A 15,753-nucleotide genomic window follows, 5' to 3' on the forward strand; every position below is an offset into this window, starting at 1 on the left:
GGAGCCACACGGGAACCTGAGGCAGCGACCTGCCCGCACCCAAGCTCCTGCCCTGGGATTAGACACCCCTGGCCTCCTTCTCCAAAGGGGTCCACGGGCTGGATGCACCAGTCTCCCCAAAGGAACAGCCACTAGGCCCCCACATTACGGCTCCCCAGAGTTGGTGCTCACGGCCCCGGAAGAAGTCAAGGATAAAGGAGGGAGAGTGTCTTCGAGGAACCAGAGGAGCCACCTGGGCCCGAGCTGGGAGTTTAGCCATTTCCTCGCTGGGCCTCCCCTGCCTCCCCAGACCTCAGAAACCCACCCAGGCGGGAGAGAGTTGCCCCTCAGTCCCAGGGGATCCCGAGGCTGTGCCTTGGCCTTGGCATTCTGCTAGGACATCCCTGGAATGTTCCATCGGCCCCAAGGGGCAGGCGGCAGGACTCCCCAGTCCTTTAGGAAAGCATTTTTGCTTTCTCTGTAGAGGCAAAAGAGCTTCAGACAAAAGAGCTCAGGGAGGAACCCCCAGTCCAAAACTAGGTTCCCAACGTGCCTGGAACCTGGAGCAAGGCCCTGCCCTCTTGGGGCCTCAGTCTCCCCAGCTGTACAACGAGGAACATGAATCAGACCAGGAGTCAGCAACGCGAATACCAAGTGGGGGCAGCTGGCGCTCAGCCCCCCAGACACCGCCCATGAAGCGCTGTGGACCCCCAGTCGCCAGGCCTTGTGGTTTCGTAAAGCAAAGCCAGAAGTCTGGATTTTGACGTGCAGTCACCTCGCTGTTAAACATCCATGAAACATCTCCTGGCCGGAGGAAGCAGGGCCGGGAGCCAGAACCAGCCCCCAGGCCGTCCCAACCCCGTCTCACACATCCCTCTCAGCTCGGAGCCTCCAGAATTGTGCAGGCCAACGAGCAGGAAGCCCCTGCGCCCCAGAGGCCGGGAGGCCCCCCCCCCCCCGCACCCACGAGCCTGCCCCAGCAGCCGGTCCTGCCCAGAGCTGCCCACTTACATCTGCACGTGCGGCGGCTGGAAGCGTCCCTGGTTGATGTTGTAGAAGGTGAAGGCCTGGGTGGGGTTGGAGCTGTACTCGTCCACCTCGATGATGAGCCGGCTGTGCTGGTGCCTCCGGGCGGCCATCACGTGGGACTGGGAGAACGCCATGCCCAGGCCGCAGGGCAGGAGGGCCAGGGCCTCGGCCTTCAGGACGCCGGGGTCCCACCTAGCGCGCCACATGGACCTCTGCGGGCCGCCCGGGCATCGCCCGCCGCCGCCGCCCGGCCCCGAGCCAGACCTGGGAACAGACTGGGGAGACGGAGCAGAACCGTACGACAGTTAATCTGTTTGGGATTTGCTTTATTTAATGTCAGATGAAGATTTAGAAAGACGAAGGGGGGGGAGGAAAAAAACACAGTCGTACAGCTCAGAAACTCATTACAGATCTTTCCAACTCAGCAGTTTGATGAATATACTTTGGTAAAAAGAAAAGGAGAGGAAGGGAGGGGGCCAAAAAAAAAAAGAGAGAGAGAGAGAGAAAAGAAAAGAAAAGAAACCCACAACGCCGGGGACGGATGCCTGCGTGGTCCGACATGTTTAGATACTTAAGACATTTTTTTGTGGTGGTTGTTCTTCCACAAAATCCTCCGGAGCCCACAGGGTGACGGGCACAGGGGGCAGGACAATGGCTGGTATTCTGGAAACAGGTAAGGAAGTTTCACTTATCCGAATGGGGCACTAGGGAGGATTCCCCCGCCTCCCCGCCCCCGCCCCCGCCGACCCCCAAACACGCCACACCCACAGCCCTGCAAGCCCGAGCAGGTGGAGAGCCCGGGCGCAGATTCCTTCCTCAACATCAGTGTCGCCTAAAGATATCTTCGAGCAGTGCCTGGAGAAGGGATTTTCCCAGACAGATTGCCATCCACCAACTCCGCTCAGGGGGTGGCCCTGGGGAGGGGTGGGGGGGGCGGAGGAGGATCTACTTTTAAAAAAAAACAACCTTCCCAAATCCAGTCCACACAGAACCACAGCCTATAAATGCCATCCTTCCCTCTACCCTGTCTTCCCTCGGGAAGCGCCGTCTGCATTTGTGGCGACCGGATTTTAACATCCTTCTGACTGGCCCTTCGGTCCTTCTGACTGCCCCGGACAGGGCCCCAAGCTCCGTCTCCATCTCATCCCAACAGGCTCACCCGCTTCCCTCCGCCGCCAATGCCTCCTTTCTAAGACCGGCTAGCTTTCTCCTGCGTTCCCATAATTATTTTTTTTAACTGTGTAAATACATAAGGCCTGAAAGATGTTTTGTTGTGTTTTGTTTCAATCTGGGGTCATTCAGACCCTCCGATTCCATGTGCACTGCATTTACCCAAGGAGAAAATAACATGATTTAAACTCCTTCTGGTCAGTCATAACCCAGTCGTGTTAAACGAAGAAAAATTCCCTTTGCTTCGCGCATGGAAGAAGAATCGACACCATCAGAAAACAAATTAGATTAGGAAAATGACAAAAATTAGAGACTGGTGAACATTTTAATTACGTGTGAAGGAGAAGTGGATTATTAATTTTTTTAAAAAAATCTCAACAACCGGGCTCATACAAGGTGCAATAAATGGCAGCGTCTTCTTCCTCCCCCACCCCCACCCCCCCCAAAAAAAGACAAAAAAAAAAAAGAAAACAACAAAAAAATCTGCTTTCCCCCAGGATACACTTGCTTCTGTTCTTTGTCCTGCTAATTGTTTCACTGTGATTCCCTTCTCCTGGCAGAGATGACCTGGCAGGTCTGAGGTGCCCAAATCAGGGTGTCCTGGCCTCAGGACTCACAAAATCTCCGTGGGAGCTGGCCCGTGCCCCTCTGTAACCCTGGCAGAGGCCTGGGGGCCACGGACGCTGAGGCCCACACTGCCAAAGGGTCCAGATCTGGGTGGGGATCTGAGCCCCAGCATTGCACTGACTCACTGTGTGACCTAAGGCCAATGTCCTAACCTCTCTGAGTCTCAGCTTCCTCTTCTGGAGATGGGTTCGATAACAGTAACACTCCCTCCCAGGGCAGCTGTGCAGGTTAAATGAATGGGGATTCTGGGCACCGCGCCTGGCAGGTACCAAGTACCCAGCTAAGACTCCCTGTTCCTATTATGATCGTTCTTCCGTTCAATGTAACACCTGCGAATCGAGGGGCTGTTGGAGCAGCTGCTGCCCAGGTACGGGGGTATCTGCGGAACGGGGTGTCGACGGTGAGCAGAAGGACCTGGAGAACCCAAATGTTCTCAAATGCCAACAGACCGGAACGCAGCCCTGCTGGAAATCCTCCGATGGACACCCCTACCCGCCCATCCTACAGAGGGGAGAGGCGCCCCTCGGAGCGGGGAAGACTCCTGTGGGCCAGCACAGACGGCGAGTGCCACCGAGCTCGCGTGGCAGGTGGCCCGACACCAGGGCTCCCGGACCCCTTTGCCTTCCTCTCCAGGGGGCAAAAGCTGACTCGCCCTTTACCCCTGGACAGGGCCAGCATTTCCTTGGAGTCGGGGATCGGGGTCCCCATCCCAGGGTGGCACGAGGAGCGAGATGTCTCCTGGAGGCAGGGCCTGGGTCTCGCTCACTCCCCTCCCCCCAGGCGGTGCCGGCCACTCTCCCCCCCCGCCCCCAGCTCTGCAATCCTGAACAAGTGGCTTCTCCAGGCGGCTCGGTCTCCTCATCCACGGGATGCAGGGGAGATACGGGCGTCCTCATTCGGTCGTGGAGATGAAAGGAGGGGACGCGTGGAAACCGCTTGTCAACGGGCCCGGCACGTAGTAAGTGCCCAATAAATGTTAGCGATTATCCCGACATTATCACTGTCATCCCCAGGGCCACTGCAGACACTTGCATACACGTCACATTAGTGAGTGAGTGGCTCGAGGGAGGGATCCATGAGTGGATGGACGGACAGACAGACGGATGGACAGATGAAGGACGGATGAATAGATGAGGGGAGGGACGGACAGGCAGAGGCCCGGGGACGAAAGGAGGCAGGGCTGGGGGAGGAAGCGAGTTCATCTCTCGCCAGTCTCTTTCCCTCGTGCCCAGCACCGGCCTGCCAGAGGGTGGGTGCCAAGAGGCCTCAGCTGAAGGTTGAAGACTCCTGGCCCCTCCCCTGCTTTCCCACCACACACCCCTGCAGGGAGGCTGGCTGGGCCGAGCACAGCCCTCTGAAAGGGGAGATCTCAGGGGCTTCCACCTGTCCCTGCCCCAAGGGGCACGAGCCCACACGCCCAGTCTTCGGCCTGCAGCCGGGGCAGGGGGACGGCTCTGCACCGGGGACGCAGCCAGGAAAGGCAGGCAGCGAGGCGTCCCGGGAGGCACTCTGCAGTGAAATGCTGCATTTCACATAAAGGGGGTTTGCAATGGGCCCTGCTTGAAGAAATCAGGGAAACCGGGAACGCAGAGCCTTCTTTTAATACCCATTTAATATTTATGGAGCCGCAGCAGCGCGTCAGCCGCCGTGTGGAGAACGCAGCCCATCCGCGGAGGGGGAGCAGCGTCGCCCAAACAAACGGCTTCTAGCTGGGAAGCGTTTCCACCTGGTCCACAGAACAAGCAGCAGCGAGCTGGCTGTGCAACAGGGCCACTGGGACCCGCTGGGCCCCCGGCGTGTGCAGAGACCGCCTGGGCTCCGGTCCCAGGGCCGGCAGAGTGACCTTGAGCAAGGCACGCATCACGGCCAGGCAGCAGGTGCTTCCTCTGGGCCAGCGGGTGGGAAGACAATGAAACCAGGAGGAGGAGGGTGGAACGAATTAATTAATGCATTTATTTATGCAACCCAACATGTAACCACAAGCCCTACACACCGGCACTGTTCCGAGAGCCAGAAAGAGCAGCGAGAAAGCACACGGGTCACTGCCCACAAGGGAAGGGATGGAGGAGGCAACAAAGTAAATAGAAAAGATACTTTCAGATGATGATATGTGCCTGGAGAAAGAGCAGAGTAGGAATGAGTAGTCGGGGAAGGGGAGTTGTTCCTTGAAATTGGGGGATTGAGAAAGGCCTGTCTGAAGAAGGGGTGTCCCCTCAAAGGTGAGTGCTGAGAGGGAGCCAGCCAGACCCAGACCTGGGGAAAGAGAACCAAGACAGAAGGAAGTGCAAAGGCCCTGAGGTAGGAGAGGCACCAATAAATGGTCTCTCTCAGGGCACCTGTGTGGCTCAGTCAGTAAAGCATGAGCCCTGTGTCTTTCCTCCTGCTCCTGCTCCACGGGGAGACGCTTCTCTCTCTGCCTCTGCCTGCTGTCCCCCGTGCTTCTGCTGTCTCCACTGCTATCTCTCTCTCTCTGTCAAATAAATAAATAATCTTCAAACAAATAAAATAAAAACCAAATGGTGTCCCTCTTATTGTTTTTGTTCTTGACCCCTGGTGTGCTACCACCATGGAGAACAGCTGAACTTCGAAGTCCTAGGCAGTGGGTGCGAACTCCGCCTCCAGCACTACTCAGCTGTGGGACCTGAGCAAGTCACTTAACTTCTCTGCACTGCTTCCGCTGCCTCATTAGGCCCCTCTCGGGGTAACAGAGGAGATGAAGTAAGCCTTGTGCCTACCTCTCCAGAGAAGCCCAATCGGCCTGCTTGGATGGGCCGAAAATTCTTGAAATTTCTGGGTTGAAAACTTCTTGTTGAAATATTGCCTCTTGGGCGCCTGGGTGGCTCAGTGGGTTAAGCCGCTGCCTTCGGCTCAGGTCATGATCTCAGGGTCCTGGGATCGAGTCCCGCATCGGGCTCTCTGCTCAGCAGGGAGCCTGCTTCCCCCTCTCACTCTGCCTGCCTCTCTGCCTACTTGTGATCTCTCTCTGTCAAATAAATAAATAAAATCTTTAAAAAAAAAAAGAAATATTGCCTCTAGGGCGCCTGGGTGGCTCAGTGGTTAAGCCGCTGCCTTCGGCTCAGGTCATGATCTCAGGGTCCTGGGATCGAGTCCCGCATCGGGCTCTCTGCTCAGCAGGGAGCCTGCTTCCTCCTCTCTCTCTCTCTGCCTGCCTCTCTGCCTACTTGTGATTTCTCTCTGTCAAATAAATAAATAAATAAATCTTTAAAAAAAAAAAAAAAAGAAATATTGCCTCTAATGTGTAGGGCCCGCTTTTCAAGTCAGATTCTCTCACAAGGTGATTTATCTTTCTGGTTCCCCCCAAAGACATTTCGTTGGTGGTCCTCGGATGCCACGAGGAACCTGGACACCAGCCAAAGCACCAAGCGGTAAGGAGCAATTAGGCACCAGCTGTATGGAAAGGTCATAAGTTGGGAAGAAGCCAGCTCCAGGCCCTGTGCTCTCTGACTGTCCCCACAGCCTCGTCCGGCCTCCTCCAAGGCCAGCATCGCCAAGGCCAGCCCAAGCCAGCCTCCTGAACGAAGATCCTAAAATGCACATTTGACTAAAGTCACTCCCTCCTGCTCACCAAATGTCCCCAAGGCCATCCTGCTGCTCTGGGCTGAAGCCCCAGATCCTTCAATCAGCTCAGGAGGCCACACTGGATGCCCAGGCTCCCTCTCACGCTCAGGTGACACTCCCCACTCCCTGGTTTCCCCGCAGCACACCGGCAACCCTGCCTCTGAGCCTTCACACATGCTGTTCCCTCCGCTGAAAGGCTCTGCGCACCCCGCATGAACGGGCGCACACACCCGGTTCCTGGGCATCTCCCTGACCTTCCCAGGCTGCAGCAGGCAGGCAGGCTCCAGCCACAAACCCCCAAGGGCTTCTCTCACCACGTCCCTGTGTCCGAGCTGAATGGGAGGCCAAGAATAAAACCGCAGGAGAACGAAGGAATGGACGAGAGGAAACGCTCAGGCGCTCACAGCTCACAGCCTGGATTCAAAAGCAGCTTTCACCTCCCGAAACTCAGGTGTCCGCCCTGTAAGGCTGGGGACGCGCAGACCTCCTTCCCAGAACCCCTGGGCAGACACCAGGACGTGGGACCTCTGAAAGCCCCTGGCTGAGGACCCAGCACACAGTAGGTGCTCACTAAAGGTCTCTTCCACTGTGGTTAGAAAGTTCCGGTGAAACCCGGAAGCTCTGCAGGGAGCTTGTGAGAATCGAGCAGAGATTTTCAGATAATCAAGGAACCCTCCTCCCTCACCTGGAAGCCGGACTCGCGGCCTCTTCCCACCCACCCCGTTACTGGGCGACCACCCCCACCCCGTTAATTCACACTTCCCGGGGCACTGTCATCGGACACAGACAGAACAGCCTGCCCTGGACCCTTGACTACCTTTCCGAGGCAAGTTCCTCACCGCCTACCTCACCCAACACACTGCAGGTCAGCCCCAAACACCCAAGGTCCCCACTCCGGGGGTCTGTTCTGCAACCCACATGACTCAGATGTGTAACTGACCCGCAAAGGGCTTGGGGAGCAGCCAGGCAGATCGAAAGTGCAGCTCAGACCCCATTAGGATGAGGGGGAGGGAATGGGGTCTCTGGGTCCCGGAAGGCCCCCACCCAGCTGTGAGACCAGCCAGCATCGGCCAAAGGCCCAGAAAGGAGAGACTGTAAGAGGCCTGGGCTTGCACGGAGCATCTTTGCAAAGGAGACACTTGGGTCATGCCGGCAGCTCAAATACGCCCAGCAGATTCGGGAGGGAAAGCCGCGAGCACGTGCGCCACCAGGGGTTGCTGATATGAACATCAAAGATAAATTTCCTTTGCCATAAGGCTTGAGGCATCCTCTTCCACCTGACACGGGCTCCTCAAAGCCAGGGCGGGCCCAGGACGGTCCTGGCTCATAGTCCCCTGCCGGTCATTCTTGCCGGCATCTTCTCTGGCTTTCCAAAGCGTCCCCATCTCAAAGACAGTTGGAAATGTCATAAAGGGCAAAGGTTTCCATCAATAAAGCCAACCCAAGGCCATCAAGGCAACCACCCCTCAAAAAGCACTCATGTTTCTCTTCTTGGCATCTTTGCACCCAGGACAGTGAGGCTAGGACAACACTGCGCTGTGCTGGGTCGGGAACTCAGAGGGCAATGACCACACAGGATTGTCCACCACAGAGAAGAAGCCCCAGAGAAACACACACCCCAACAGTCTCCCCAAGGCCGGGTGGTGACAAAGACCGATGCCTGGACAGCTTTCTCCGGGAACCTAAGGGCTTCTCTATCCCTCTCCTCATCTTCTCTAATGGCGAGTGGGGGCAGCTCTCCAAGTCAGCCCAGCCTGCGGGCGACTGTCCCCACCGATCACCCAGAGTGACTCGAGGAGAGAAAGCCAGCTCAGCGCAAGTCACTGCTCCCTGGGGCATTTGTCCAATATTTACTGCCACGTGGCGAAGGGTCACAGAGAAGCCACGCGAACACCTAAGAAGTCCTCCCGAAGCCAAAGGCAGGAGAAGTAATATTTCACAGAAAAACACCAAGATGGGACGAGGGGAGACTAATTCTTTAAGCCACGCTTCCACTCAAGTTCAAAAATCACTTTGAAATGGTTTTGTCTTTCCTTGCTTTGCTCGTGCCTGAAAATCTGCAATTGATCAGTCAGTAGTTAAAAATGTCATTGGTGGGGGGGGTGCCTGGGTGGCTCAGAGGGTTAAGCCTGTGCCTTCTGCTCAGGTCATGATCCCAGGGTCCTGGGATCGAGCCCCACATCGGGTTCTCTGCTCAGCAGGGAGCCTGCTTCCCCTTCTCTCTCTGCCTGCCTCTCTGCCTACTTGTGATCTCTGTCTGTCAAATAAATAAATAAAATCTTAAAAAAGAAAAAAAAAGTCATCAAGGTGTTAAAAAAGAGAGAGAGAGAAACTCAAAGGAAAGGAAAAACAAACAAATAAACAAATAGCCCACAACAGGGGTGGGGGGAATCAAGCCCAATCCACAGCATCCCGAAGAGGCCAGAGGCCAGCCCTCTGGTATGCCGGGCCCGCTCTCAGACTCGGGTCCCCAGGACGGAGCATGACCCCCTGCAGCTGGGGTCGGCAGCCTCGCCGGATGAGTGATGGGCCAAGCTGACGAAGGCACACATATCGTGAAAATTAGACATCTTCCTTGAAAAAGGATCAACCACGAGTGACTTTAAAGCATTTACCACTTAAAAACCTTTTAGCTGGGCCCATTTTGAATTATGACTACATGATTTTAAATTACACTTTCTAATTCCTCGCCGCCCACCCCCCAAGCACTGGCTGCCGCTTCATTTTCCAATTATGTACTTTTATTTCAGAATGATGGAGAGCGCTGCTTAGTGGATCATGTCCTCTCTGCCACAAATAGCTGCTCACTTATTCCTTTAATTTTAGACACGGATGCAGTCAGTTCACCCGGCTGGTCTTCAAATTCCGAATATTCTCCAATCCCACAGCACCCAACGAGGCCCAAGACGCGGAGAAACCCACAAAGCTCAGGCTGGGAAATATGTTTGTAAACCAGCGCTCAGCTCCATAAATTAGTATAATTCTTGGTGCTTTCTCTATCCATCTAGTACATCCGCAATCACATAAATAATAACGAGTGGAATGATTTTTCTTCTGCAAAGTGCTATGTCCTAGTTTTCAAAATAAAGCATTTGGAGATTCACGGAGCCGCGGAGTTGAAATAGGAAGCTGCCCAGATCCGTCTCAAACACGCACACAGACACGCTCACACGCAAAAGGAGACAAGAGGTAAATGTGTGTAAAAAAACAAAACAAAAAAATCAGCATCTTGAATCTCCTTCCCACATTCATGTCAAGTCACACTCCACGGTCATGGGGTTTGGAACCCACATGGTTGGGGAAGAGGGGGGTCAAGGAAGAGGGTCTGGGCTGTTCAGCATTCAAATAAAATTTGCAAAGAAAGTGAACGTGGATTTACAGTTCTCACGGAAATCTATGAAACAGATGTCACTGAAGCGTAATCAAATCGGCACTATGGTAAATTCTAATCCTTAAGTCTGAGATCGAGGTTTTGCCATTTTTATGATCAGCGCAAGTGCGTTTTTGGTGGTCGTGGGGAATCTGCAACTACGGATGAAACCTCTGAAATATGGTCAATTAACTCATGTGTCTGAATGACCAGGAAAAAAAAAAATGGCAAAACTCAACTCTCCACCTCCCACACCCTGGGGGAGGGAGCATTTGCCTTTTCCACCAGCACTGCAATGCCGCAATGCCAAAAGCACTTGGTTGTGAATGGAGAAAGACAGGGCTCGGGCACTCACACTTCTCAGGTAGCCGGAGCAAAATATTTTGCGGTCTTGTGGGCTGCAGCACCGTCGGAAAATGCAAAGGAACGAAATGAGGGGGAAGTGACCCATACGCTAGAAATCGGAAGTAGGCATCATTTGCTCCTTAAAGTGATGAAATTAGCGTGGGCCATGCCAAGAGTCTTTCGATGTGCACCAAGGCTGAGTCTCAAATCCTTCTTGGAAGGAGGGGACGGACATGGGAAGGCATTCGATGGAAGCAAACTCTCCGGCCCAGGTTGGGGTGGCAGAGGGAGGAATCTACTCCCTCTGAACATCACCATCAACCAGAGGGGAGACTTCTTGTTTTCACTGTAGCTGCTTTTATTGATCGTGTGTGACCAGATTGTGACATCAAGCCACCCAATTCATGTCCAAGAAAACCCCCAAACAGCGATTGATGGAAAGCCATGAAAAGACCAAAGAATACCTCAAGTTTGCATCCGAGTTCAAAACGAAAACCTATAATCTCAATGTGCTGACATTTTTTTGATGAGGTTGGGGCTGTCCTCCTGCACCATAGATCCTTCCAACGGAAAGAAGATAGAACTAAATTTCGTCTCATTAGGACCGGATAAAGTCAAAATAAAGTAAAACATTTCGTTTTGGCAGCAGAGTGGCCAGATCACCGGGGAGAGCCACAGTGAATCAAATCACCAAGGAACTATTTATACCTTCGCTCCAACACCACCCCCAAAAAAGGGATCTCTCTCTCTCTCTTTTTTTTTTCCCTTGGGGTTGCTTTTGCTTTAACGTTTTCTTTGCTTCTTCGGATTCGAGGCAAACAGTCTCAGAGGATGAGGGCTGGTGGCTTCCTTCCGTGGAGACGGCCGCCCCCCCAGGACGCCCCGCTACAGGGATCTGCTCTCAGAGTGACCCGGCACTGTCTAGACAGCTCTTCTGGTGCGAATCATGCCCTTTGCTCACTCTTCCCTGCCCCCCAAACATTTGGCATGCCTGATCCCAAAAGGGAGACCCCACAAGCAGCCCGTCAGGGCGAACCTGAGGACCCATTCCCTGACTCCTGCATCTGGGGAGCCCCTTTCCCCCAAGGTCCCTGATTCCAGAGGTGCAGGCAGACAAAGGTACCAATTGCCGAAAGAGAGATTTCAGGGAGAAGAAGAATGCGGAGGGGGGAGGCTTGAAAAGACCCTTTTTCTGCTCACAGCGAAGGAGGGGCGTTGGGAGAGACATGTCACATTGTCACATTAAAGATTTTGACAGACAATTCAGGGATAACGCAGAAATTCTATCCTTAACTGCAGCTCGGCCGCAACTTGAAAGGCATTAACTAACCTCCACTAATTGCATGTTTTTTCTGTGCATCATATTTACTTGTTAAAAGTCTTTGCCTGGCCGATTGTTTTCCCCTGCCCCACTATTCATGCTCAGTTCTCAGGCCTGAAGCTGGAACAACAGAATCATTTCGATAGATTAAAAAGATGAGGGCACTTTGCGGGGGGAGGGGGGTTCTTTTTTCCACTAGTCTGAACCAGGAATGCTGGGTTTTCTTCTTGAGTGCTGCCCTTGAGTGAAATCCTACTACTGTCCTTAATTCCTCAGGGCAAAAAGACGTGTCCCAGGTTAGGTGAGCACACGAGGGGCCGTCCCTGCCAGGGAATGTAGCAAGTTCAAGGAAAACAAATGAACTTGAACTGCTTTCATCGGATGAAGATTTCATAGTCTCGAGGGTGGTCTGGGAAATTTTTTAAAAGCAGGCTTTTCTTGAAAGATTAATCTATCTATTGGCCTATACATTCCTGACACAGTGTAGACACTAGTAGAAAGACCCAGAAGCCCGGGGCTTTTACCCAAACTCAGACCTGTTCTGTCTATCAGTCCACCGGGCCTCATCTGGGGGGGTGGTGGGTGATCCTAAGTGCACCCACAGCTGTCGCATCAGAACGAGGGCTCCCCACACGCAGGTGATACTCTGAGCCTCCCCATCAAACATGAAAGGGATTTACCTCAACCCACATCTCGCGAAAATTCTGGGGTAGAGAAATAAATAGAAAGGCAGCCCCACGTTGAACCACTTCTGAAAGCATGATGAAACCTCTGTGACAGGATTATCGCCTTTCGACTCGCCATCAGCCAATTAATATACCTCCGAGTGAGGACTCAAACAGATGTAACCATTTCGCAGAAACCCATCTTGAGAAAAAAGATTTTACAAGTGTTGTGGGGCTGCCACTTGGAAAGCCAATTTGCAGGGAGCTGAGCCTCGTGAAGCACGAATTAGCAGGCATGGCTCCCGCACCACGGTCCCCGGTACACCGTGCCCAGCTCCAGAATGCTTCCCGATCACCACCGGTTGGCTCTCAAGCCCCGTGTGCTCTCCACCACTGGAACCCTGCCTCAGCCCAGCCAAAACCACCACCCCCTCCCCAAATGGTCTCCCAGAGCCTTGGCTCCCGTGGACCAAGGCCTGGCTTTCAACCTGGCTGTGGCAGTCCACTGGTGGCCTCGCCAACATCCCTCCCTCCCCGCCCCGAGCATTTTAGCCAACCTGACTAATTATTCATGAAGTTGATGTAAATTTTTTTCCCCCCCTGCAAAGACCAACCAGGGTTTTGAGGATGGGAGTGCCTGGCCCGACTCCCTGCGTGTCCGGTCCCTACTAACAAGTCTCTCTCCACCATTCACGGCCCATCCAGCCGGCTCCAACACCCACCAGCCCACCCACTTTTGTTCCCCAGTTTAATTTCATAATTGTTTCCCGCTTACCCAGCTCTGCTCTGCTCTGTTTAATAGGGACCTTGGAAATGGGAAGGGGAGGCCACCAAGCTACTGGAGGGAACCTGGGAGAGGTCTGACCCAGTGCTGGGGGAAGCGCATCTCTGAGAGGTCAACGGGATGCACTTGGGAACCATGGCCAGGGCCAGGCCTCTGGCCCTCCCGTCTGAGCAGAGAGGGGATGGGCGGGAACGCAGAATGGTGGGTCTAGGACCCCAAGCCAAGGTCTGCCACACACTCCTGGCCACCTTAGCTCTCAGACGGACCCTCCTCTGTCTCCACTTGGATCAGGGGATGCTGTGAGGGAATTCACTGTCCTATAACAAGTCCCAGAATAAAGATACAAGAGACAGGACCGCTCTTTAGCATGGAAATAGGACCTGCGAGGGATGGGAGCTGCCTGGTTAGCCCCTGAGTCCTCTGGGCCGGGCACACAGCAGATAGTACCGAATACGCGTGGAATGAGTGAGCGGATGGATGGACGCGTGCAGGCACGGCCGCATGGGTGGATGAAGTTTCCAGCAGCGCCCAGCGAAAGTGGCCACTAGACCAGCATTCATAACCCCCTCCCCTGCCCCCAAATGCCCGCAGGGGCTTCGCTGCGCACAGTAGGCTCTCAGCGACCAGGGGCTGCTATTGTTAGAACCGTCATCGTCACTTGCGCCCCGCCAGTCCGCTTCCTCCACCAGCAACTCCGCCAGCAGCCGGCACAGACCCGCGAGCCGGGGAAAAGTTTCGCTGACCCTTCGGCCCCAGTCAGAGTCCAGCGCCCGGGCCGAGGCCCCTCCCGGCGTCACCCGCTCGGCCGGCTGGGCGGCGGGGGTGCCCGGCCGGGGCGCCGGCACCCGGCAAAGGCGGCCAAAGTAACTTTGCGGGCGCCCCTGCGCCGCGCCGCGGGCGTCACCCGGCGCCTTGGAGAGGGTCCCGGCCGCGCCCGCTCCCGCGCCCCGCGGCGCCCCGGCCCGCGCCCCCGGCCGCCCCCGGCCCTACCTGGCCCCGGGCTCTTCTTCGGCGGCCGCGGCGGCCGCGAGCAGCAGCGCGCACGGAGGGAGGCAGGGGCCCGGCTCCCGGGAGGGAGGCGCGCAGGGGCGGGGGCTCCTCCGGCGGCGGCCGCCTCGCCGCGCGTCCGAGGCAGCAAGTGGGAGCCAGACTCCTCCTTCGGGGGGCGGGGGGCTCCCCGCCGCCCCCTCCCTCGCCCGCCGCGCGGCTCCGAGCCTCCCCGGCTCCCCCTCCCGCCGCCGCCCTCCTCCCTCGCTCGCTCCCGCCCGCCCGCCCGCCTCCCCCGCCCCGGCGCCGGGAGGGCCGCGCTCGCGCCCCGGGTCCCCAGCCCCGCGCGGCCGCCCGCCGGGGCCCCCGCGGCGCCGGCCAGGCCTCGGCCCTCGGCCCCCGCCTGGGCCCGGGGCCCGCACCCCGCCGCCGCGGGGAAGGGAGCGGGCCGGACGCGGGGAGCAGCAGCGGGCCCGCGCTGCGGAAAAGAGCCGGCGGCCGCCCCTCCGCGCCCTGCGCCCCTCTCCGGCCCGCCCCCCAGCCCCGGGCCTGGCGGCGCGCGGGGTGGGCGGGGAGCGGGGCGGGGGCGCTCTCACCTCCGGATCCGCGGCCGCCGCGGCGGGCACGGTGTGCTGGGGCGTGCGCTGCTCCTTCCGGGGCGCCGCGGCCCCCGCCTTCGGCCTGGACCCCCTCCTGGGACCGCGAGGGCACCCTGCCCCGGAACCCTAACCCCCCATCTTCCGCGGAGAAGCGGACCCCAGCCCGGAGGCTGCATAGGCCCGGTTCCGCCTCCTGCGCCCCCATCTCTTGCTCCCGTGGGGTCCCAGGTCCCAGATCCCAAGGTACAGTGGGTGGCCAGCAGAGGCCTGACCCGGAGCAGGGCAGGTAAGCCGGGCAGGGCCACAGAGAACCTGGCCCCTAGTTTGAAGAAGGTCCTGCCTTGTTGAGCAGAGGACAGAGCGGCACCCCTAGAGGCAGTGGTCCCACCCCGGGGAGTGTGAAGGACCCCTTATGACCTCCAGCCCCCCTCCACAGTGGAGGGCCATGACCCAAGGCTTGCAGCCAGGGCACAGGTCAAGCCTGGGCCTCCCAGACTGAGAGGGAGGTGAGAAGGGGGTGTGGCCCCTCAGAGGCCCATCTAAGGCTCCTCAACAAAATTTCTGGGTCCCCTCCCCCAACACTCACATCACACGGTGGCTCCCACTCCTGCATTCTTCGCTGCTTCAGACTCAGTATGAGGACACCCTGCGTGGGCGCCTCAGGCCTGGCCTGCCCTTGGGGACAGCCCAGTCTGGTAAGGAGGCAGACAGGGACACAGGAGAATTCCCTGCACAAGTGCTGGCGCAGAAGCCAGGCCGGCTACCTGGGGTGGCTTCTTGGAGCTGGACACACCCCAGCTGAAAAAGTGTGTGCCAAGGAGAAAAGGTATGGAAAAGGCATTCCAGGCAAAGGGAACAGTGCATGCAAAGGCCTTGGCATGTTTGGAATGGCAGCTTCAATGGGGCTAGAGAAAGAGGAAGTGGGGGGAGAGGGGAAGATGGGGTGGGGGAGGGGGAGGGATAGGAGCCAGCTCAGGAAGAGCCTTGGATGCCTGCCTAAGGGAGTGGACTTTAGCAAGGGCCATGGGAGCCATAGCAGGCTTGGGGCAGGGGCATGCCTTGGTCAGATTTATCTGTTAGAGTTTGCTCTGCCCGAGGAGCAGGAGGGCTTGCTCCAGGAGATGAAGGAGGCCCGGCTGGGGGACCTGAGGCCAGCAAGGGGGGCAGAGAGTGGCTGAGGGGCCACAGGCGGGCATCTGCCTCCTCTTCCTCGTCTGTGGACCTGGATTGTCTCACCCTGGCCCAGGGTGATCCTGAGGCAGAGTAAACAGGCCAGACGATAAGTGTGATCTCAGCCA

General features: G+C 56.7%; 1 protein-coding gene across 5 annotated transcripts in view; it reads right to left on the reverse strand.

Moving 5' to 3' along the window:
- Positions 1-15,183, reverse strand: part of MPPED1 (metallophosphoesterase domain containing 1) — a 75,548-nt gene extending 60,365 nt beyond the window's left edge. The window contains exons 1-2 of one of the 5 annotated variants that reach the window (XM_082738847.1): positions 15,042-15,183; positions 991-1,283 (exon numbers count right to left, since the gene is read on the reverse strand). In XM_082738847.1, the coding sequence (XP_082594973.1) occupies positions 991-1,283; positions 15,042-15,068 (320 nt within the window). In that variant the 5' untranslated portion in view covers positions 15,069-15,183. Of the gene's footprint in view, positions 1-990; positions 1,284-13,859; positions 14,095-14,452; positions 14,640-15,041 lie in introns of those variants that run through there. The other 4 variants (XM_082738849.1, XM_082738848.1, XM_082738853.1 and 1 more) reach the window with 4 other exon arrangements.
- Positions 15,184-15,753: the final 570 nt, after the last annotated feature.

This window comes from Mustela nivalis, assembly GCF_964662115.1.
Source record: "Mustela nivalis genome assembly, chromosome: 7".
Lineage (NCBI taxonomy): Eukaryota > Metazoa > Chordata > Mammalia > Carnivora > Mustelidae > Mustela > Mustela nivalis.